Source organism: Chiloscyllium plagiosum, unplaced genomic scaffold (genome assembly GCF_037043375.1).
Source record: "Chiloscyllium plagiosum isolate Xiang-an unplaced genomic scaffold, Cpla_swu_hap1 HiC_scaffold_47, whole genome shotgun sequence".
NCBI classification, from domain to species: Eukaryota; Metazoa; Chordata; class Chondrichthyes; order Orectolobiformes; family Hemiscylliidae; genus Chiloscyllium; species Chiloscyllium plagiosum.
This window is the reverse complement of record NW_028270185.1, coordinates 7444404-7468455: the sequence shown is the minus strand read 5'-3', so window position 1 is coordinate 7468455 and position 24052 is coordinate 7444404. Positions and strand designations below refer to the sequence as shown.

Below are 24052 nucleotides of genomic sequence, written 5' to 3'. Positions count from 1 at the left end.
CTGACCCACAATGCCCCTATAACCCAGAACATTCTTCCTTCCCAACTATTAATCCAATGTGGTTAGCACTGCTTCACAGTGCCAGGACCCAGGTTCGATTCCACCCTCGGGTGACTGGAGTTTACACATTCTCCCCCGTGTCTGCGTGGATTTCCTCCGGGTGCTCCGGTTTCCTCCCACAGTCCAAAGATGTGCAGGTTATGGTGGATTGGCCATACTAAATTGCCTCATAGTGTCCAGGGATGGGCAGGCGAGGTGGGTTAGCCATGGGAAACGCAGGGTTACAGGGATATAGTGGGATGCTCTTTGGAGGGTCACTGCTGACTCAATGGGCCAAGTGGCCTCTTTGTGCACTGTAGGGATTTATGAAAGGTTTCCCCTTGTGCTGCCATTGCATCTTTGGTTAGTCATCTTAAATCAGTTCCCTCTGGTTCTCCATTCCTCTGCTATCAACCCTCATAACGAAAGTTCCTCGACATCGGGAACATACAAAAGCGTTGATTTGGAGTAAAACATAATGTAGTGTCTCATGGATTCATTGTCACCAGCTGTTTCACTCATTGTGTTTAATCTGGTCCATCCATTATTCTCTCAGTTACATTCAGCTTTCCTTCTTACTCGTAATTCTGTCGTTTGTAACCTGGGACCATCCTCCTGTTGTTCTTCCTCACCTTCAAGGAGAGCACCACCGGGGAAGTGTCGCTTTAAACCGAAGCCTGTGACTGTGAAAGGAAAGTTACTTCCATTTCGACCGAAAGAGAGTGAGTGCCATCACTCCATGTCTTCACGGCTCTTGGAAATGTACAATGTACCTTGCACACGTCCTCTCAATGTCACAATTACTTCTCATTGCATTTTAGTCTTTTGCTGTTACATGTTTTCTGTCACACTCTGTGCTGTCGCACTTTTTCACACTTTGCACTGTCACACTTTGCATTGTCACACTTTTTCACACTTTCCACTGTCACACTTTGCATTGTCACACGTTTTCACACTTTGCACTGTCACACTTTGCATTGTCACACTTTTTCACACTTTGCATTGTCACACTTTTTCACACTTACCCACACTTTCCACTGTCACACTTTGCACTGTCACACGTTTTCACACCTTGCACTGTCACACTTTGCATTGTCACACTTTTTCACACTTTGCATTGTCACACTTTTTCACACTTTCCCACACTTACCGTTGTCACATGTTTTCACACTTTGCATGTCACACTTTCCACTGTCACGTTTTCACACTTTCCACTGTCACACTTTTTCACACATTGCATTCACACTTTGCACTGTCATACGTTTTCACACTTTGCATGTCACACTTTGCACGGTCACGCATTTTCACACTTTCCACTGTCACACCTTTTCACACTTTGCACTGTCACCCTTTGCATTTTCACACTTTTTCACACGTTGCACTGTCACACTTTTTCACACTTTGCACTGTTACAACTTTATTGTTACCTTCTACACTTATACGGTTTACGCTTTCACAATTTCTTGAAGGGATCAAAGTGAAGTGACAGAGAGTATGAATGGAAGAGGACAGGGGGATGTAAGCCAAGAAATACTGAGCCTGATCCACCCAGAGTGAAGAGGCTGCTAGAATGTGGGCCTTAGGGAAGATTCTAGTGCCTGTATTGACAGGAGTGGGTGTGGGTGGGGAAGGATAGTTTCTGGGGGGTAACCACAGGAGATTTACAAGGATGTTGCCAGGGTTGGAGGGTTAAGCTACAGGGAGAGGCTGAACAGGCTGGGGCTGTTTTCTCTGGAACATTGGAAGCTGAGGCGTGACCTTAGAGAGGTTTATAAAATTGTGAGGGGGCATGGATAGGATAAATAATCAAAGTCTTTTCCCTGGGGTCACAGAGTTCAGAACTAGAGGGCATAGGTTTAGGGTGAGAGGGAAAAGATATAAAAAGATCTAAGGGGCAACTTCTTCACACAGAGGGTGGTACGTGTATGGAATGAGCTGCCAGAGGATGTGGTGGAGGCTGGTACAATTACAGCATTTAAAAGACATTTGGATGGGTATATGAATAGGAAGGGTTTGGAGGGATATGGGCCGGGTGCTGGCAGGTGGGACTAGATTGGGTTGGGATATCTGCTCGGTATAGACGGGTTGGACCGAAGGGTCTGTTTCCGTGCTGTACATCTCTATGATTCTATGAGTGAGACTTAAAGCTGAATCAATTCCAATTGTCACCTACAGAACTCATCTTGGAGGTGAAAACCACAACGGTGGCCCCAACTTCTGCTAGGCCCAGACCCAGGCCCAGGCCCAAGCCCAGGCCCAGGCCCAGGCCCCGACCGACTGGGGCCACGACACGCAGGCCCAAGGTGGGTTGGAAAGAGAAAACCCAGGCTACCACCACCGCTGCCGCCACCACCACATCCGCCCCAGCTGCCGCCCCTCAGCCGCCCACTTTGAGCTGGCACTGGGAGATGCCAGGCCAACCAACCACAAAAGCTCCGCCCAGGAGCCGCACGCCACCGACAGAGGCAGAGAGAGGCCGGGGAGCGGGAGCGGGCGGGCGGCGCGTGGATCAGAGTTTGAAGACGGGAAAGAGGAGGCGCGGGCGGCCACGGGAGGGCACGGTGCGGTTGGCGGGCACCAGGGGGCAGCGCCGGAGGAGGAGGAGGCCAGGCGAAGGTAGAGTCGAGGTCTACATCAGTGGACGGTGGGGCACCATCTGCGGCCGCTCCTGGGATTCCGGCTCCGCGGCGGTGGTCTGCCATCAGCTGGGTTACCGGGGCGTGGCCAGGGTTGCTGGCACGGCAGAGTTCGGGGCCAGCGGCCTGCCGATCGTTCTGGGCAGCGTGCGGTGTGTGGGCACCGAGAGGAACATCCTGAGGTGTCGGCACAGGCCCCTGGGGGAACATGGCTGCCCACGTGGGCAGGAGGCTGGCGTCATCTGCCGTAGGCAGCACACTGCTCCGAGAACATAACCCGCACAGAAACAGGCCCTTCGGCCCATCACAGTGTCTGTGCTGACCACGGTGCCATCACAAAGTCCCGAAGAAGGTGGTGGCCTGACTTTTAATCCCCAGTAACGTTCCCAGGTTCAATTCCCGCCACACCAGATGGTGAAATTTGAATTCAATAAAAATAATAATGTGATGTAATTAGCTATTGGGAGGCGATGGTCTCATGGTATGATTGTTGGACTATCAATCCAGAGACTCAGATAACAATCTAAGGACCTGGGTTTGAATCCCACCATGACAGATGGTGTGGAATTTAAATTCAATAAAAATAATAATAAAAGATGTCTGGAATTAAGAATCTAATGATGACCATTGTTGGGAAAACTCCATCTGGTTCACTAATGTCCTTTAGGGAAGGAAATCTCCCGTTCTTTTCCGATCTGGCCTACACGTGTCTCTAGACCCAGCGCAATGGAGTTGACTCTGTTGGTAAGGATGGGCAATATATACTGGCCCAGTCAGCTACATCCACATCTCATGAATGCATTAAAAGAAGTTCTGCAAGGGGATGTTATAACGCACCCTCTGGAGGAAGAGGTCTCGAACTGAGCCTCCTATCCTAAAGGTAGGCCATTACCACTGCACCACAAGCACCTTCACTTTACTGTGGAACCTAAGACTATTAAATAAGGGATATATTACACTCATAGTATATTGCAGGAAGTGAATATTGGCATACATTGCTGGAAGAATATATCACACTGTGTGTATACTACAAAAGGAAAGAAATAACAAGTGTATTTTAAATGAGGGGCGTATTACATTGTTATATTACAGGAAGGATGTCTTGCAATGAGTCTATATTAGATAAGAGTATCTTACACTGAGTGTACGTTACAGGAAAATGTATGCTGAATGTATAATACAGGAGGAATTTATGACAAACTTTGGCTTCGCCGTACAATAAACATCTGTCGCTACTTCGAAACGCCAGCCCAAGTAACCTCCTCCTGAAATGCCAGTTCCAGAGAAACGTCATGCCGGACTCAAAGCATTTAGCTCTGTTTTCTCTTCTGGAGGATGCTGCCAGACACGTCGTGTTTCTCCAATGTTCTCCATGTTTGGGCTCACTTTCATTCATTCACAGAAATAAATAGTTGCCCTCCTGTGGCATTGCTCCGCTCCAGTTGCAATGGGGCTGGAGGCCAGGGAGATCAGTGAGTGGATTCTGTTTCAAACTTATAATTCGCGTCCTTCTAGTGGAATCTTACAGCAGAGATGGAGGCCATTCAACCCACAGGGCCTGTGCCAGATCTTTGATAGAGCTATCCAAACAGTTCCATTTCCTTGTTTGGTCCCAACTGGGGAGGTGTATGTTATAATATGGGCGGTATATATTACACTGAATGTATATTACAGGAAGAATATACCACACTGAGCACGTCTTATAGGAATAACCTATTGCACTAGGTGTATATTACATAAGGGATATAAGACACTAATATTACATGAAGCAAATATTACGCTAGATATGTATGATGCTGTATATTACAGCAAGTGCATATTAAACTGAGTGTATGTTACATGATATATTATATGGCTGTATATTACAGGAAACAATATGCAAGTATATTTTACAGAAGGGTCTAGTTTAATGGTGTATATTACAAGGAGAATGTTGTAATATTCTGTTGCATATTTACTACAGTGAGGATGTATCATTTGGGCTGCATATTATATAAGGGATATATTACACTTTTTAAAATTCACTGATTGGACGTGAACTGGCAAGTATTTATTGCCCCTAGTTGCCCCTTGAGAAGGTGGGAGTGAGCTGCCTTCTTGAACCGCTGCAGTCCGTGTGCTGTGGGTTGACCCACAATGCCCTGAGGGAGGGAATTCCAGAATTTTAACCCAGTGACATTGAAGGCTCAGTGCTGTATTTCCAAGTCAGGATGGGGAGTGGCTTGGAGGGGAATTTGCAGGGGGTGGTGTTCCCATGTATTTGCTGCCCTTGTCCTTCTAGATGGAAGTGGCTGTGGGTTTGGAAGGTGCTGTCTGAGGAGCTTTGGTGAATTTCTGTAGTGCATCTTGTAGATGGTACACACTGCTGGTACGGAGCGTCGGTGGTGTGGGGAGTGGATGTTTGTGGATGTGGTGCCAATCAAACAGGCTGTTTTTTTCCTGGATGGTTTCAGATTTCTTGAGTGAGGTGGGAGCTGCCCCCATCCAGGGCAATCACACTCCTGACTTGTGCCTTGTAGATGGTGGACAGGCTTCGAGGAGTCAGGAAGTGTGTTATTCCCCACAGTATTCCCAGCCTCTGACCTGCTCATGCAACCAGTGTTTATGTGGTGACTCCTATTGAGTGTCTGATCAATGGTAACACCCTGGAAGTTGATAGTGGGGAGTTCAGTGATGGTAACACCACTCAATGTCAAGGACAGTGGTTAGATTGTCTCTTTTTGGAGATGATCATTGCCTGGCATTTGTGTGGCACGAACGTTACTTGCCACTCTTCAGCCCAAGTCTGGATATTGCATTCAAACTTGGACTACTACAGTATCTGAGGAGTCGTGAATGGTGTTGAGCATTGGGCAATCATCAGCGAACATCCCCATTTCTGACCTTAATGGTGGAGGGAAGGTCATCGATGAAGCAACTGAAGATGGTTGGGCCTAGCACACTACCCTGAGGAACTCCTGCAGAGGTGTCCTGGAACTGGGATGGCTGACCCTTCATAACCCTGACAGTCTTCCTATGTGCCAACCAATGGAGAGTTTGCCCCCTGATGCCCATTGATTCCAGTTTTTCTAGGGCTCTTTGATGCCACACTCGGTTGAATGCAGCCTCAATGTCAAGGCCTGTCACTCTCACCTTACCTCTGGAATTCAGCTCTTTTGTCCATGTTTGACCCAAGGCTGTAATGAGGTCAGGAGCTGAGTGACCCTGGGGGAACCCAAACTGGGTGTCACTGAGTTGGTTATCGCTGAGCAGGTGCTACTTGATAGCGCTGTTGCTGACACCTTCCATCCCTTTACTATGACCAAGAGTAGACATATATATTACAGAAAGAATATATTGCTCTGAGTGTATAGTACAGGAAGAATATATGAGAAGTGTATTTTATGTGAGGGGTTTGCTACATTGAGTGTTTATTACAGAAGGGATATATTACAACGAGTGTATATTGCAGGATGTCTTACACTGAGTGCATATTATAGGAGGGATACATCATAATGAGCATTTATTGCATGAGGAAACATTGCATTGCCTCTATGTTACAGGACGGTTAGTGTACACTGTGTGGGGATTGCTGGCCCAGTTGGTGAAGAGATTCCAATAATGTGAGTTCAGTTTCCATCACCAGCTGAGGTTACCATGAAGCTCCCACCTTCTCAGCCTCTCCCCTCACCTGAGATATGCTCTCTCTAATCAGAGAGCAGCCTCTGATTCTCTGAAAGTATGCCTATTTTATGACATTGTAAATGAGCCTGTTATATACACACACAAGGTACACTACAGCATGTAAGTTACAGGATGGTTTACACTGAGTGTATGTTACAAAGTGTATATTTCAGGATGGTTTACACTGTCTGTACATTACAGACTGTATATTACTGGAGGATTTATACTGAGTGTATATTACAGTGTGTATATTACAGGATAATTTACACTAGGTGTATATTACAGAATTATTTGCACTGTCTGTACATTACAGAGTGTATGTTACAAGATGGATTATGCTGAGCATTATTAGAGTGTACAGGTATGTTACAGTATGATTTACACTGAGTGGATATTACAAGATGGTTTGCACTGTATTTTACAGAGTGTATATTACAGGATGATTTACACTGAGTGTACATTACAGAATGTGTGTTACCGGATGGTTTATGCTGAGCATTATTAGAGTGTGATCGATTAGATTACTTACAGTGTGGAATCAGGCCCTTCGGCCCAACAAGTCCATACCAACCCACCAAAGAGCAACCCACCCAGACCCATTCCTCAACATTTACCCCTTCACCTAACACTATGGGCAATTTAGCATGGCCAATTCACCTAACCTGCACATTTTTGGACTGTGGGAGGAAACCCATGCAGACACGGGGAGATTGTGCAAACTCCACACAGACAGTTCAGACAGTTGCCTGAGGTGGGAATTGAACCCAGGTCTCTGGTGCTGTGAGGCAGCATTGCTAACCACTGAGCCACCGTGCCACCCATAATGTTACAGTATGATTTACACTGTGTGTATATTACAGAGTGTATATTACAGGATGGTTTGCACTGTATATTACAGAGTGTATATTACCGAATGGTTTACACTGAGTGAATATTACAGGATGGTGTACACTGAGTGTATATTACAGGATGGTTTGCACTGTATATTACAGAGTGTATATTACAGAATGGTTTACACTGAGTGGATATTACAGGATGGTGTACACTGAGTGTATATTACAGGATGGTTTGCACTGTATATTACAGAGTGTATATTACAGAATGGTTTACACTGAGTGTATATTACAGGATGGTTTGCACTGTATATTACAGAGTGTATATTACAGAATGGTTTACACTGAGTGGATATTACAGGATGGTGTACACTGAGTGTATATTACAGGATGGTTTGCTCTGTATATTACAGTAAGAATACAGCACACTCAGTGTATTATAGAAAGATATAGAGTGGGATGTAACTTCCAAGAAGACTGTACCACACTGTAAAATTACCGGAAAGGTGGGATTTCTGAAGGCGTTTTCCTGAGTGTCACAGCCGCCACTGAGGCGGGGACTCTGAGCGTCTCAGTCGAGCGGAAATTCAAAAGTTGTGGCAAAGTTTCTGGGTTCGGTGCAGAGGCTGGAGATCCACTTTGCAGGGTCCTCCGGGAGGGGATGGCAAAGTGGGGCTGCCTGTGGATTGTGCTTTTCTACCTGTGTTACCTGCTGCTGGGGGCAGTGATCATGTCTCTGATAGAGCGACCTTACGAACGCAGTCTCCGGAACCAATTGCGTTCCTTGAAGTTCGGGCTCCTCAGCGATACTCCCTGCCTGGCTGAGTCCGACCTCGAAGACTTCCTGGTGCGGGCATTGGAGGCGCATCGATACGGTGTCTCCATCCTCACCAACAGCTCACACACCAACTGGGACTTTGCCTCTGCTTTCTTCTTTGTTAGCACCTTGGTCACCACAGTGGGTGGGTGTAAGAATACTTATTCTACGTTGTCTGTCGATAACTTTTCGAGATAGTTAACATAAGTTTTTAAAGACGTTCACAAAAGTTTTCAAAATGTTCTTCAACATTTTGAAAAGGTTTTTTTTAAAAGGTATTTTTGAACATCCAAGCAGGTTATTAAAAGTTGTTCAGCATTCGAAAAAGTTTATGTAAAATGTTTTTTTTCAACAATTGATAGTTTTTTAGATCTTGTCCAACATTTGAAAAGGTTTTTAAAATATGTTTCAACATTTAATCAAGTTGTAAAAAGTTGTTCAGCAATCGAAAACTTTATGTAAATTGTTTTTCAACAATTGATAGTTTTTCAGACCTTGTCCAACATTTGAAAAGGTTTTTAAAATATTTTTCAACATTTAATCAAGTTGTAAAAAGTTGTTCAGCATTTTTTGATTTTTAATTGTCCAAGATTTGAAAAAGCTTTTTAAAAATGATTTTCAGCAATGATAAAGTCTATAGACGTTTTCCAACATTTGAAAATATTGATTAAAATGTTTTTCAACATTTGATCAAGTTTTTTAAAAGTCAATCATTTGGAAAGTATTTTTGATTGATTTAAATATTTGATAGTTTATTAAAAGTATTATTTTTGAGAGAAGGTTTTATAATCTATTTTAGATAATTAAGATTTTTAAAATATATAGTAAAAGTAATTTCAATAAGTTTATTTGAAGTTTTTAATGTTCAAAAAATGCTTTTTAAAAAGTTCCTCAGTGTTTGGAATAAGCTTAAAATGTTTACCAGTGTTTTTAAGAAAAGCTCTGTGATTGCATACATTTGAACAATGTACATTATTGCCTATCTCCAACTGGGAGGTGAAGAGACTGTGTTTTTAAATGGGTGATGTAATGATTGAAAGGGTGATGGAAGCTACTCTAAGTTTTTTTAAAAATCAGATAATTAAAAGGAAATATTCATAGGGGTGTGAAGAATGAGTTCTTGCATTGAGCTAGCAGAGACTTGGGCTGATTGGCCTGCATGAATTATTTAACTGGTTTGTGTTGCAAAGTGACGACAACAGTATGGGTTCAATTCCCTCACCAGCTGAAGTTACATGAAGGACTGTCCTTCTCAACCTCTTATTAGATTAGATTAGATTAGCTTCCCTTATGTGGAAACAGGCCCTTCAGCCCAAACCGCCCCTCTGAAGAGAAACCCAACCAGACCCATTCCCCTACCATATATTTGTCCCTGACTAACACTGTGGGCAATTTAGCATGGCCAGTTCACCTGACCCGCACATCTTTGGATTGTGGGAGGAAACTGGAGCAAACCCATGCAGACACGGGGAGAATGTGCAAACTCCACACAGACAGGTGGGAATTGAACCCAGGTCCCTAGTGCTGTGAGGCAGCAGTGCTAGCCACTGAGCCACTGTGCCACCTCTTACTGCCAGGGTTGGAGGGTTTGAGCTACAGGGAGAGGCTGAATAGGCTGGGGCTGTTTTCCCTGGAGCCTTGGAGGCTGAGGGGTGACCTAATAGAGGTTTATAAAATCATGAGGGGCATGGATAGGGTAAATAGACAATGTCTTTTGCCCAGGGTAGGAGAGTCCAAAACCAGAGGGCATAGGTTTAAAGTGAGAGGGGAAAGATTTAAAAGGGGCCTAAGGGACAACATTTCCATGTGTGTATGGAATGAGCTGCCAGAGGAAGTGGTGGAGGCTGGTACAATAACAACATTTAAAAGGATCTGAATGGGTATATGAATAAGAAGGGTTTAGAGGGATATGGGCCAAGTGCTGGCAAATGGGACTGGATTTAGGATATCTGATTATCATGGACAAGATGGACTGAAGGGTTTGTTTCTGTGCTGTACAGCTCTTTACTCTCCCCTTGCCTTAGATGTGGTGACCCTCAGGATAAACCACCAACAATCATCTCTCTCTCTATTGAGAGAGAGCAAGCCTCTGGCCAGGTAAGTCTGCTGCAACGTTTATGCCTGAAAGTAAAGGAAAAAACTGGTATTATTCAATGCAATTCGCTGTCTTGGGATGTACCAAAGTGTTTCGGAGTCACTTAAAGACTTTCTGAAGGAAATGGTGGATGTGGGTACAGTTACAGCATTTAAAAGACTTTTGGGTAAGTCCGTGAATAAGAAATGTTGGAGGGATATGGGCCAAGTGCAGGCAGGTGGGACTAGTTTAGTTTGGGATTATGGTCAGTGTGGACCGAAAGGTCTGTTTCCATGCTGTATGACTCCAAATGGAGCAGAGACTTTGTGTCCAGAACATGACACGAAAATGCCCGAGATGCTGTATCCACTGGGGTGGCACGGTGGCTCAGTGGTTAGCACTGCTGCCTCACAGCGCCAGGACCCGGGTTCGATTCCACCCTTAGGTCTGTGTGGAATTTACCCATGTCTGCGTGGGTTTCCTTGGGTGCTCTGGGCTTCCTCCCACAATCCAAAGCTGTGCAGGGTAGGGTGGATTGGCCATTCTAAATTGCCATTAGTGATAGGTCAGGGGTCAATATAGGTCTGGGTGGGGAATGGGTCTGGGTGGGTTACTCTTCAGAGGGTTGGTGTGGATTTGTTGGACCGAAGGGCCTGTTTCCACACTGTAGGGATTCTAAATCTAAATCCTACTTGTAGGAGAGTAGAACAGGCAGATATGGTTTGGAAGTCATGTTAGTCTTGGCCTTTCAGAGGCACCTGACTTCATCCAGAATTAGACTCCTCTGACAGTGTGGAATTCTTTCCATAGTGCACTGGGAGTTACACCCTGGGTTATCTGCTCAAGGAAGTGGAGCGGGGCTTGACCCCACAAGATACAGAGACAAATGCAACTGTTTTGGTTCACCAACAGTCTGTTGGCATAGTCCAACTTGTTAGCGACCAGGCCAGACCCCTCAAAGTATTTTAAGAAGGTAGCCTACACTCTAACTTTTCCTTATTTTAAAGGCAGATGTGAAGTGGGTGTTCCAGAGTAATACAACTAGTCAAACCACCCGGCTTTAAGCAAAACAGAATTTATTTAAACTCTACAGTCGCAACACGAACAAAAGAAAGCAGAATTTAGAATAACTTAACCATTAGAAAACTTAATTCACCCGACTCAGCAACTTAACCAAGGAGCTGTTCCAATTCCCATCACATCCCATAAATACACCCCTTGGCCAAAAGTAAATTCAGACGCAGGTTCTTACAGGCAGGAGAGGTATCTGGGAGAAAAGTCAGCCAGGGATCATCTGCTGAAACATGAAACTTTTTTGCATTTCAGCAGCTTCCGTTGCAGCTAAACCAAACTAGGGGAAAAAACCTGAGTTGGGAGGATTGACCACTCCCCTGCTGTTGTTATGGTAGGCATTTCCAGACATTTAGGCATCTCTGCTTTTACAACCTCTCTTGAAAAAGACCCAAAGACAAAATAATATTGTTAAAGTGAAAGCATCATCACAAACTTCAGACCATGCACGGATTCCCTTCCTAATCTACCCAGCTTTCTCCCTGATAAACTCTTCACCGCACTGCTCCCTGTGCAGGAACATGTTCCCCTGGGTCAGGTGGACATCGTCCTCAATTTGCTAAGTGTGGGCGGGACTTATTCCTAGAGACTTCATAGCATCGTACAGTTTTTGCAGCAGCCAAAGATGCCTTTTGTCCAACTGTTTCTGCACTGGTCATCAAACATCCATCTATTTTAATTAAAAACTGAAAGAGCTGCAGCATCTATGGAGAGAAATGGGAATTAATGTTTTGAATCGAGTGACCTTCCTCAGAACTGATGGTATCTGGGACAATATTGGGTTGAATGCAGAAGATAGGGTGGTGAGAGTGGAATCTCATTGTTAGCCACTAACAGTCCCCCATTAACAGCTATTCACCCTCCCAGCCAGATCGCTATCCACACCTTTGTCTGTCTAACTGTGCCTCTCTCTCTCTTTAGGCTCTATACCCACCTCTCGTCTGCTCCTTCCCCTGCTTCCTGCACCCTCTCTTCTGCATATAAACTGACATTTTCCCAGCTAGCATCAGTTCTGAGGGAAGGGTCACTGGAACTGAAACGTTAACTCTGATTTCTCTCCACACTTGGTGCCAGACCTGCTGAGCTTTTCAAGCAATGTCTGCTTTCATTTCTGATTGACAGTATCCGCAGTTCATTCGGTTTTTATTTAAAATAGATGGATGTTTGATGACCAGCGCAGAAAGGGTTGGCTGAATTTCCAGCGATTTCTGTTTTCCGTTCATTTTAATGCCATTTCCCAGTGTTTGGCCCCACAGCCTTGTATGTGTTGAGGACTTGTCTAAGTATTTCTTAAATGCCTTCAGGGTTTCCAAGTCTACAATCCTTTTGGATATTTGCATATTCCCTCCATCCTCTGGGTGATTAAAAAAACGTCTTTCGACCAATCCCCTCAAAAGCTTCTACTCCTAACCTTAAAACTGTTCCCCCCCCCCCCCGCCTTTATTTATTGGCCCCTTTACAAAAGGGAAAGTTATCTCTGTATCTAACCTGTCTTTACTGCTCGGAATGTTGTACATCTAAATCAGATGGTTCCCCACTCCCTCAGCCTTCTCTGCTCTAAGGAAGACAACTCCAGCCGACTGATCTCTCTTAGAGTCATAGAGATGTACAGCACGGAAACAGACCCTTCGGTCCAACTCATCTATGCCAACCAGATATCCTAAATTAATCTAGTCCCATTTGCCAGCACCTGGTCTATATCCCTCTAAACCCTTCCTATTCATATACCCATCCAGATGTCTTTTAAATGTTATGATTTGGAGATGCTGGTGTTGGACTGGGGTGTTCAAAGTTAAAAATCGCACAACACCAGGTTATAGTCCAACAGGTTTAATTGGAAGCACTAGCTTTCAGAGCGCTGCTCCTTCATCAGGTGGTTGTGGAGAAAAAGATTGTAAGACACAGAATTTATAGCAAATTATAACATTTATTACTATAAATTTGGAGGGATATGGGCCGGGTGCTGGCAGGTGGGACTAGATTGGGTTGGGATATCTGGTCGGCATGGACAAGTTGGGCCGAAGGGTCTGTTTCCTTGGTGTACAGCTCTATGACTCTAAAAATTCTGTGTCTTACAATCTTATACTCCACAACCACTTGATGAAGGAGCAACGCTCCGAAAGCTAGTGCTTCCAAATAAACCTGTTGGAGTATAACCTGGTGTTGTGATTTTTAACTTTTAAATGCTGTAATTGTACCAGCCCCCACCACTTCCTCTGGCAGCTCATTCCACATGCGCACCACCCTCTGTGTGAAAAAGTTGCCCCTTAGGTCCCTTTTAAATCTTTCCCCTCTCACCCTAAACCTATGCCCTCTAGTTTTAAACTCCCCCACCCTGGGGAAAAGACCTTGCCTTTTCACCCTATCCATGCCCCTCATGATTTTATAAACCCCTATAAGGTCACCCCTCAGCCTCCGACGCTCCAGGGAAAACAGCCCCAGCCTGTTCAGCCTCTCCCTGTAGCTCAAATCCTCCAACCCTGGCAACATACTTGTAAATCTTTTATAGCCCTTTCAATTTTCACGACAACTTTCCTATAGCAGGGAGACCAGAATTGAATGCAGTATTCCAAAAGTGGCCTAACTAATTTCGTCATCGCTGAACGGCCCCAGACCAGGTGACATCCTGGTGAATCTCCACTGCACTCCCTCCAGTGCAATTGGTGTTGGCTGCTTTTGTGGTCAATAACGTCTCTAGTGTGTTTGGAACACCAGTCCGTCCTGGGTTAATATTCTAGTCTTGCTGTTCAGCTTGCGATCGAGTACCTTCCACTATTCCTGCACAGGGAATCCAGTCAACAGGAAGAACAGTTTGTTCCTGATGAGATCTATAAAGAAAAGGTCCTCTCTGCATCAGCCATGCTGGTTATTCACAAAACAATAAAGCCTTCCAGTAAGTGTTTAAAGTATCTGAAATGTAGCCCTGTCGAATTTTAGAAACACAACACAGTGTATGACTGACACCAAACACAGCAATTGCTGGAGAAACTCAGCAGGTTTGACATTATCTGTGGAAATAGAAACAGGGTCAGTGTTTTAAGTCACTTCTTCAGAACTGGATCCACTGGGCTTGAAATGGTAACATTTGCGAGAGTGCACATGCAGGTGTGCGCACATCCAAGACGTGGTATTTGCGAGTGTGTGGAGCTTTGAGCTGCATACGTGTTTGCACGTGAGTGAGTGTGCAAATGGGTACATGAACAAGTTTGTTTGTGTGTGTGTTTGCATGTGAGTATGTGCATGTGTGATTGAGTTTGCATATATACGTGAGTGTGTGTGCACGTAGGTGAGTGTGTTTGCAGGTATATGTGAGTGTGTGCATGTGTAAGTACGTTTGCACGTAGATGTGAGTGTGTGCACATATGAGTATGTGCACGTGTGTGTGCGCATGCATGAGAGTGTGTGGACACGTGAGTGTGTTTGCATGTGCATGTGAGCGTGTGTGCACGTGCATGTGTGTATGCATGTATGAGTGTGTGTGCACGTGCACATGTGTGTGCGTGTGCATGTATGTATGCACATGTGTGTGCGCATGCATGTGTGCATATGCATGCGTGAGCGTATGTGTGTATGCACATGTGAGCATGTGTGCGCGTGCATGTGTGTGTATGCACGCGTGAGCGTGTGCGCGCGTGCATGTGTGTGTAAGCATGCGAGTGTGTGCACGCATGCATGTGCAAATGTGTGCACATGCAAAAGTGTATACATGAGGGAGTATATTTGCATGTGCATGCGAGTGTAAATGTGGGAGTGTTTGCACATATGTGCAAATATGTGTATGTTGGAATGTGTACATGTGTGTGTAAGTGTTTGCACATATGTACAAGTGTGCATGTCTGAGTGTGTTTGCATGTGAATGTGAGCTTTTAGGGGAGTATGCATGTGTGAGTGTGAGAGAATGGCTGTGTGTGTGTGAGAGTAGGTGCGTTCGTGCATCTGTGTGTGAGAATGTATGTGTGCACACACGCACACACACACACACATCTGCCATGGTTGTTGGCAGTGCCCATCACTCAGATTAGGCACTGGAGCAAGTTGAGTTGTTGGTAGCGTTGACTGGACATGACCAATCCACTCAGCGCCTTGGTACACTCTCCAGAGTGCTGAGTGTGGACAGTGCAACTGGAAGCGAGGCACTTAGCAGATCAAAGCAACTCGGAGACAGTGAGGACTTCAGATGCTGGAGAATCAGAGTTGGTAAAGTGTGGCGCTAGCAATTAAAAGTCACAAACAATAGCAGCATCAGTGATCCAATTAGATTGTTCACCTCTGGGGTATTCCAGGTGCCTGCAGGTGTTTAAAGGAATTATCAGGTGAAAGCTGTCTTAACCACAAATCAAGGGACATTAGTGAGACTTTGATCTCCTTCGTTTAGAAAGGGTACTGCAAAGAAGAGTTTCTGTTTTGAGTAGATCATTCGATAAGGAAAGATTGGGTTTTGGTTAATATTTGGTTGTTAGGGCATAGGTTTAGGGTGAGAGGGGAGGATTTAAAAGGGACCTAAGGGGCAACGTTTTCACACAGAGGGTGGTACGAGTACAGAATGAGCTGCCAGAGGAAGTGGTGGAGGCTGGTACAATTACAGCATTTAAAAGGCATCTGGATGGGTATATGAGTAGGAAGGGTTTGGAGGGATATGGGCCAAGTGCTGGCAAATGGGACTAGATTCATTTAGAATATCTGGTCGGCATGGATGAGTTGGACCGAAGGGTCTGTTTCCGTGCTGTACATCTCTATGACTCTATTATCAAGTTGTGGGATCTTGCTGTGCACAATCGGGCCACCACATTCAAATGTTGACTGCTCTTCCCCAATGAAAAGTACTTGATTAGCCGCAAATTGTCTTGCAATGTCCTTGGGACGTGAAAGGCGCTTTGTAAATGCACGTCTGTGTTTCCTCGATGTTTTGAGACTGAAATGGGGAATTTCTGCTCTCCAGGTTATGGCCACACAACCCCAATCTCTGACGGGGGAAAGGGTTTCTCCATCTTCTTCGCTGCCCTGGGGGTCCCCTTCACCATGCTGCTTCTCGCTGTGATTGTGCAGAGGCTGATGATCTACCTGACCGATCGGCCCATCCAGGCAGTCCAGGAGAGGTTAGGCTACTCGAAACGGCGGGTGACCCAGGTGCACTGCCTCCTGATGTTCCTGTTCACCCTCATCGGCTTCTTCCTCATCCCCGCCGCCATTTTCAGCGCCATCGAGAAAGATTGGACCTACCTCAATGCCTTCTATTTCTGCTTCATCTCCCTCAGCACCATCGGCCTGGGGGACTACGTTCCTGGAGGTCAAGACAACCAGACCCTGCAGCCACTTTACAAGATATCAGTCACCTGTGAGTAACAGCTCCTCACCCGTACCTGACTGGCTCAGCCTTCTGGCTGGAATCTCTCTCTCTCACTGTCTCTGTCTCACACACTCTCTGTGTCTCACATTCTCACTGTGTGTGTGTGTGTGTCTCTCTCTCTCTTTCTATCTGTCTCTCTCCCCCTCTCTCCAATGTCTGTCTGTCTCTCCTTGTCCTGTGTCTGTCTTGCTCTGTCTCTCTCTCTCTCTCTCTCTGTCTCTCTTGCTTTCTCTGTCTCTGTCTCTGTCTCTCTCTCTCTCCCTCTCACTGAATGTCTCTCGCTCTGTCTCTCTCTGTCTGTCCGTGTGTGTGTGTCTCTCTCTCTCTGTCTCTGTCTGTGTGTGTGTCTCTCTCTCTCTCTGTCTGTCCCTCTCTCTCTGTGTATCTCTCTCTGTCTCCCATTCTGTCTTCCTTTCACTGTCTCCCTCTCTACCTCCCCCAGCCACTCTCTCTTCCCTCTGTCATATCCTTCCAGCCTCATTCTCTCTGTGTGTCTCTCTCTTGCTCTCTGCATGTTTCTCTGTCGGTCTGTGTGTGTCTCTCTCTTTCTGTGTGTGTGTCTTTCTCTCTGCCTCTCTGTCTCTTTGTCTCTCTTTCTGTCTGTATATGTATGTGTGTCTCTGTCTCTCTCTGTCTCTGTCTATCTCTATCTCTGTGTCTTTTTCTCTCTTTCACCATCTCTCTCTGTCTCTCTCTCTCTCTCTCTCACCCACATACACTCTAGCCCTCAGCCACTCTCTCTCCCCTCTGTCCTGCCCTCCCAGCCTCCCTCTCTCTTTCTCTCTCTCTCTCTCTCTCACGCACTCTCTCTCTCCTGACAATATGCCCCCCAGCATATTGCCCTGCGCCCTCTTTCTGCTTTTCTCGCTCCATCTCTCCCCTCCTCTCTCTCTTTTCCCTCATCATCCTTTCTCTCTACCGAGCTCCCTCATTGTGTCAAATGAATCCTCTCAGAATCTCTAATCGCAAGATCTAACCCTTTGTTGCCCCAAGGGCTGGTGTCGGTGATGTGGCCAAACAAAGTAGTAAGCGCAGGGCCTGAGTAGAAATGAGGCTGCGGAGCGAGCTCTGTGAATTGGTCTATCACCATCTGTCAGCCTGACTTATTTTGTTAAAGGAAGAACTTGCATTCATATAGCGCCGACCACAACCTTGGGACTTCCCATTTTAATGGCCTGGAAGATACTCCCATGAGTGGAGTCAACAGCAGTATGCATTTGTGTGGAGCCTTTAAAGTGACAAAATATTTTAAATGGGTGCTATGTTGTGGAGAGAGATGCTAAACCTGGTTTCTCCACAGATAGATCCCACAAACTGACCCATTTATTTTAATCAGTGAAAGGCACAAGGATCAAGGATCAAGAAAAGGCAGAAAAGTGGATTTGAGGATAATAAGCTCGGCCATGATCTCATTGCAGGCTGAATATATTTCTTCTCCCATGTCTTAGAGACTGAACATGGTGTTAACAGCAGATAAATATCCTGTGCTGTCCTTCAAAATTAGAGTGTTGTGAGGTCCTTTGTGTCCAAATAAGTGAACAGATTGAGGGTCTCAGCTGTGACAGTGCGGCACTCCCTCAGCACTGACCCTCCGACAGTGCGGCACTCCCTCAGCACTGACCCTCCGACAGTGCGGCACTCCCTCAGCACTGACCATCTGACAGTGCGGCACTCCCTCAGCACTGACCCTCCGACAGTGCGGCACTCCCTCAGCACTGACCATCTGACAGTGCGGCACTCCCTCAGCACTGACCCTGCGACAGTGCGGCACTCCCTCAGCACTGACCATCTGACGGTGCGGCACTCCCTCAGCACTGACCCTCCGACAGTGCGGCACTCCCTCAGCACTGACCCTCCGACAGTGCAGCACTCCCTCAGCACTGACCCTCCGACAGTGCGACACTCCCTCAGCACTGACCATCTGACGGTGCGGCACTCCCTCAGCACTGACTCTCCGACAGTGCGGCACTCCCTCAGGACTGACCCTCCGACAGTGCGGCACTCCCTCGGCACTGACCCTGCGACAGTGCGGCACTCCCTCAGCACTGACCATCTGACGGTGCGGCACTCCCTCAGCACTGACCCTCCGACAGTGCGGCACTCCCTCAGCACTGACCCTCCGACAGTGCGGCACTCCCTCAGCACTGACCCTCCGACAGTGCGGCACTCCCTCGGCACTGACCCTCCAACGCTGCGGCGCTCCCTCAGCACTGAGCCTCCAACAGTGCGGTGCTCCCTCAACACTGACCCTCCGACAGTGCAGCACTCCCTCGGCACTGACCCTCCAACAGTGCGGCACTCCCTCAGCGCTGACCTTCCGACAATGCGGCGCTCCTTCAGCGCTGATCCTCCGACAGTGCAGCGCTCCCTCAGTGCTGAGCCTCCGACAGTGCGGCGCTCCCTCAGCGCTGACCCTCTGACAGTGTGGCACTCCCTCAGCACTGACCCTCCGACAGTGCGGCACTCCCTCAGCGCTGACCGTCCGACAGTGTGGCATTCCCTCAGCACTGACCCTCTGACAGTGTGGCACTCCCTCAGCGCTGACCGTCTGACAGTGTGACATTCCCTCAGCACTGACCCTCCGACAGTGCGGCACTGCCTCTGCACTGACCCTCCGACAGTGCGGCACTCCCTCAGCGCTGACCGTCCGACAGTGTGGCATTCCCTCAGCACTGACCCTCTGACAGTGCGGCACTCCCACAGCACTGACCCTCTGATAGTGTGGCACTCCTTCAACACTGACGCTCAGACAATGCGGCACTCCCCTAGCATTAGTCCTCTGACAGTGTGGTGATCCCTCAGCACTGACCCTCCAATGGTTGGGTGCTCTCTCAACACTGACCCTCAGACAGTGCGCTGGTTTTGTGCTCAATGCTCTTGGAATAGGACTTGAACCGTGACCTTCTGACTCAGTAAAGAGTGCGAGGGAGCAAGTGACAGTTGTGAACGTGGGGTTGACAGGAGTATCATTGGCTTCTGCGTGGTTAAGTTAGAGAGTAACTGCGCACCTTCATCTCCTGCAGTTTACCTCCTGTGTGGCCTCACAGTGATGCTTCTTCTCATCCAGACATCCCAGAAGGCAATGGGACTGCACCTCCTGACCCAGATCTTCAACCTCCCTCTGGCTGATGACGGTGAAGAAGAGGATGAGGAGCTTGCCCTAAATTCAACGGGCGCCCACCCCTCTCTCCAGCTCAATGGGCTGAAAGCTGACCCCCGACCTCTCGCTCACCCCGAACCCCCTTCCTACAATTCCATTTCGCCATCCAGCGATCAGCGAGAGAGCCAGAGACTGGAGCCTCTCCCTACCAGTGGCGGAACCCCTAAATGTGGTTGACATGGTGACCGGGTGGGAATGGGTTAATGGTCAGAGGTGGAGGCTCATGCCCTTATCTCTTGAGGCTGAGTCGATTTTGAGTTGGCCAGCAAGAGGCCTTGGTGGCCCCCAGGGGCTCTTATGTCGCCATTTTGGCTCCCCCCACCCCGGGCTTGCTGGCGCGGCCTTCTATCTGGGCCCCTGGCACACATGGGTGGGGGAGCAACCCTCACTTTGCCGTCCTGCCCAGTTGGCATCTCGGATCAGAACCCCACTCCCACCCTCCCTGTTACCACCCTCCTCCCCATCAAGCCATGCCAGCCAAGCCCTAGCTCTGCCACCTCCAGTCTGCCCGTTGCCCCGGTAACATGACGTTTATTGGAATGTTGGTGCAAAATGGCGGTGCCTTTCCAAATTCTGCTCTCAAGTATTTACAGCAATTCTGTTTAAAAGGAGGGAGGAAATTGTCCATAGAAAACCAGCAGCATGGTGGGCAAGCGTGCCATCTGGCATGGGGTGAGAACTTTTGGGGCAGGGGGTGAGAACTGCAGCAACGTCCCCTGTAGTCCATAGATGGTATAGAACAAGGCTATTCACTTCCCTGCGTGTCACTCTTCTACCTTGTATGAGGAGCCACGACCATCTTGTTTCCAGTGTTGAAATGGTATCTCCATTCACACTTGGTCGGCCGAGATCTACAACACTGCTTCTCATAGACTCATACAGCACAGAAACAGACCCTTCGGCCCAACCAGTCCATACTGAACGTAATCCCAAACTAAACAAGTCCCATCTGCCTGCTCCTGGCCCATATCCCTCCAAACCTTTCCTATTCAGGAGCCGAAACAAATGGTCTTGAAAACATTGTCATTGGACGCACATCCGCTCCTTCCTCAGGAAGTACACTCCACACCCTGTGTATAAAAAAAAATTGCCTCTCCTGTCTTTTCTAAATCTCTCTCCTCACCTTAAAAATGCTCCCCCCATTTTCAAATCCCCCATGCTAAGAAAAAGACAACTTTAATTAACTCTACCTGTACCTCTCATTATTTTATAAATGTCTATCAAGTTGTCTCTCAAACTCCTACAGTCCCATGAAAAAAGTTTCCCAGTCTATCCAACCTTCCTTTATAACTCAAACCTTCCAAACCCGGCAACATCCTGGTAAATCTCTTCTGAACCCTCTCCAGCTTAATAATATCCTTCCAAAAACTTACTGATTCGGATACTTGATTTTGCCTTAAACAAGGGAAGCCATTAAACAAGGTGCTGAACAGCTTCTACGATCGGAAGAGCATTTGTCAGTTTCCGGGAACTCAGTCTCGCGATAGCACCATCTGGCGCATGCGTTTACGGTCTTGGCCATTTTTCTCATGAGTGATGGGAATACCTGTAGAGGAATGTAAAACACTTACTTTTGCAAAGGGCTGTATAACAACCATTACCTAAAAAAAAAATCCAGTCGCTGATGCTTGATGTGCTCGTGTTTCTTTGTTTTTACCAACGTTTTCGCATGTTCTTCAGTGCAGGTAAATTGAATACACTTACCTCTTTGGTGTTACGTTTTTTTGTGGGACCTAGAAATCTTCGGATAATCGAGGTCCCTCTGTATTCATTTTGTTTGCACAAAATGGGAACTGGGGGGAAAAGAAATGGCTGCTGATTATTTCCCGAGTTGACCCTGAGTTATTGTTGTCCTCCTCCAATATAAATGGTCGTGCTTGTTTGAGATTTGACACTCTTGCGTGTGTCCTGATGAGAGCAATGTTGTCTTTTCAGTGAGATTCAAATTCTGTACTACTGATTTGGTTTGATTTACTCTAGTCACGTGTACCTAAGTACAGTGAAAAGTTCTGTTTTGTGCGCAGTACAGGCAGATGGTAGCTCACAGGTCGTAGGGTGCTTAGACAAAGCGAGGTACGCAGGGTTACCCTGCACAAGAGGTGCACAAAGCAAGATGAACATTAGCAAGATCAAAATAAAAAGCAAAGGAAGTGCAGATCCTGTAAATCAGGAGGCAAAAGAGAAATTGCTGGAAAAGCTCAGCAGGTCTGGCAGCATCTGTGGAGAGAAATCAGAGTTAACGTTCATAGATTTCATAGAATCCCTACAGTGTGTCCCCCTCCAACTCTATTTTGATTTAACCCCTGCCCTCCCCTTCTCTGTTTGATCACACAGCGTTGCCCTTTGATGTGAAGGGCACTGCTTGTCACTGGCCACTCGGCTGTTTCCTATCTTCCTGGTGGTGGAAACTGAATAAAGATTCGTGCACCTTGTGTCTCTCACTGTGTCTCACACCTGCACACACACAACATGGGGGCTGGGGAAACATAATCACTACCGCAGTTAGGCGGTAAATTTTAAAAGAAAAAAAATCCCTACAGTGTGGAAACAGGCCATTCAATCCAACAAGTCCACACCGACCCTCTGAAGAGTAACCCACCCAGACCTATTCCCCTACCCTATTACTCTACATTTACCCCTGACTAATGCACTTAACCTATACATCCCTGAACTGTACGGGCAATTTAGCACAGCCAATCCACCCTAACCTGCACATCTTTGGACTGTGGGAGGAAACCGGAGCACCCGGAGGAAACCCACGCAGACACGGGGAGAATGTGCAAACTCCACACAGACAGTCGCCCCGAGGCGGGAATTGAACCCGGGTCCCTGGTGCTGTGAGGCAGCAGTGCTAACTTCAGAACTGAGGAAGGGTCACCAGAACTGAAAGGTTAACTCTTGATTTTTCTTCACAGATGCTGCTTTACCTGCAGAGCGTTAGCTGCAACTTCTGTTTTTGATTCATTAGTGAGGTCAGTATTATTAAAAGTTAGAGGGATCCATTCAGCAGTCGAGAAGGCAGGGAAAAGGCAGGTCTTGAACCTGTTGGTGTGTGTGACTCTTTTTAATATCTGTTCCCAGCTGGATCCTCACCGCTTCTGGCATCTGGATGGGTACTTGAATAGGAAGGTTTTAGAGGGATATGGGCCAAGTGTTGGCAAATGGGACTAGATTGGGTTGGGATATCTGGTCAGCATGGATGAGTTGGACCGAAGGGTCTGTTTCCATGCTGCACATCTCTATGACTGCTCTCCTTCCCTCTCAGATTCACTTTCTATGATTCTCAAGAAAAAGGCTGTTGTTTGCCACTCCAGGTCTGTCACCCTCCTGTACTTTGATAATTAGCTTTTCTTAATTCCATGAGCATATTTCCTTGGTCTGAAAGGTAGAGCATAGCAAGAGGCAGTTTTGCCCACTGTGACCCCATAGCCAGACATTCAGGTCCTGGGTTTTTATCCACAAGGAATGGGGGAGCTGGGGGGTGGGGTGGGGGGATGTTTGAAACTATATCCTCGGAACTGTACCCCTGCAACACTGACCACTTTCTATTGAAGCAGAAACTAAAGGAGAAAATGGAGTTATATTTCATAGTGTCATAGAGATGTACACCTTCAGTCCAACTCGTCCACGCCGACCAGATATCCTAACCTAATCTAATCCCATTTGCCAGTACTTGGCCCATATCCCTCCAAACCCTTCTTACTCATATACCCATCCAAATGCCTTTTAAATGTTGTAATTGTACCAGCCTCCACCACTTCCTCTGGCAGCTCATTCCATACACGCACCACCCTCTGCGTGAGAAGGTTGCCCCTTAGGTCCCTTTTATATCTTTCCCCTCTCACCCTAAACCTAGTTTTGGATTCCCCCACCCCAGGGAAAAGACCTTGGCTCTTCACCCTATCCACGCCCCTCATGATTTTATAAAGCTCCATAGGGTCATCCCTCAGCCTCCGACGCTCCAGAGAAAACAGCCCTTGTCTGTTCAGCCTCTCCCTATAGCTGAAACCCTCCAACCCTGGCAACATCCTTGTAACTCCTTTCTGCACCCTTTCAAGTTTCACGACATCCTTCCGATAGCAGGGAGACCAGAATACAACCCAAAGGAAGGGATACTCTGAATGTAAAAACAGGGAGGCCGATTCTAGTTGGAGACAGTCCCATCCAGGTCAACCAATCTCTCCATCTCAAGTTAAATGAAGCAGGTATTTATTTTCAGGTGGGGGGTGCTGTTAAATTGTCCTATGACCCACCCACTGGTCAGCAGACCAAGGAGATTATATCTTAATCCTCAAGGATTTCAGGACATAATTTCAGAGATCCTGTACCAACTGGCTGTATTTATGACTGACATGTTAATGTATTGCTCCTGATGTCAAGGTGACCTCATGGCTCTGAGCTATTTTCAGCTT

General features: G+C 46.9%; 2 protein-coding genes across 2 annotated transcripts in view; both read left to right on the top strand.

The window, feature by feature from the left end:
• The window catches only part of LOC122542690 (HHIP-like protein 1), a 56694-nt gene extending 53410 nt beyond the window's left edge, over positions 1-3284 (top strand). The window contains exons 8-9 of the mRNA XM_087983956.1: positions 679-761; positions 2215-3284. Coding sequence (XP_087840082.1) covers positions 679-761; positions 2215-2951 — 820 coding nt within the window. The 3' untranslated portion in view covers positions 2952-3284. The remainder of the gene's footprint in view (positions 1-678; positions 762-2214) is intronic.
• A 4435-nt stretch (positions 3285-7719) lies between these two features.
• On the top strand, positions 7720-22597 carry LOC122542933 (potassium channel subfamily K member 1-like). Its single transcript, XM_043681076.2, has 3 exons — positions 7720-8133; positions 16073-16468; positions 19504-22597. The coding sequence occupies exons 1-3, from the start codon at positions 7833-7835 to the stop codon at positions 19815-19817; spliced, it is 1011 nt and encodes a 336-aa protein (XP_043537011.2). The 5' UTR covers positions 7720-7832; the 3' UTR covers positions 19818-22597.
• The last annotated feature ends 1455 nt before the right edge of the window (positions 22598-24052 follow it).